General features: G+C 37.2%; 1 protein-coding gene across 1 annotated transcript in view; it reads right to left on the reverse strand.

Annotated features, from left to right (window-relative positions):
• LDHB (lactate dehydrogenase B) overlaps positions 1-267 on the reverse strand; it is a 16305-nt gene extending 16038 nt beyond the window's left edge. Inside the window, exon 1 of the mRNA XM_024129125.3 lies at positions 136-267. Within this exon, the coding sequence (XP_023984893.1) occupies positions 136-264 (129 nt within the window). The 5' untranslated portion in view covers positions 265-267. The remainder of the gene's footprint in view (positions 1-135) is intronic.
• Between the last annotated feature and the right edge of the window lie 220 nt (positions 268-487).

Consider the following 487-nt stretch of genomic DNA (forward strand, 5'->3'; position numbering starts at 1 on the left):
AGCTATACGTATACATATATCCCCTCTTTTTTGGATTTCCTTCCCATTTTGGTCACCACAGAGCACTGAGTAGTTCCCTGTGCTATACAGTAGTAGGTTCTCATTAGTATGTATGGTGTTCTTGAAAGTACGTACCTTTCCCAGAATGCTGATGGCACATGCCATACCAACTTGTCCAACACCCACTACAGTGATTTTATTGTTTGGGACCGTTGCCTCTTCTTCCGCAACTGGTGCGATCAGTTTTTCCTTAAGAGTTGCCATTGTGCCCTGAAAGAAAATAATCAAAATATTATACATGTGTCCACATGAGAAACCTGCGTGGGAATGTGTAATGTTACTGTTCCAAGTTTGAACTAAAATACATTTTAAAAGGAGCATAATGGTATTCTAGAGCACAGAATATATTTTTAAAAAACAATGTGATAAACCATATTAACAAATTGAAGGAGAAAAACCATATGATCATCTCAATAGATGCAGAAAA

This window comes from Physeter macrocephalus, chromosome 6 (genome assembly GCF_002837175.3).
Source record: "Physeter macrocephalus isolate SW-GA chromosome 6, ASM283717v5, whole genome shotgun sequence".
NCBI lineage: Eukaryota > Metazoa > Chordata > Mammalia > Artiodactyla > Physeteridae > Physeter > Physeter macrocephalus.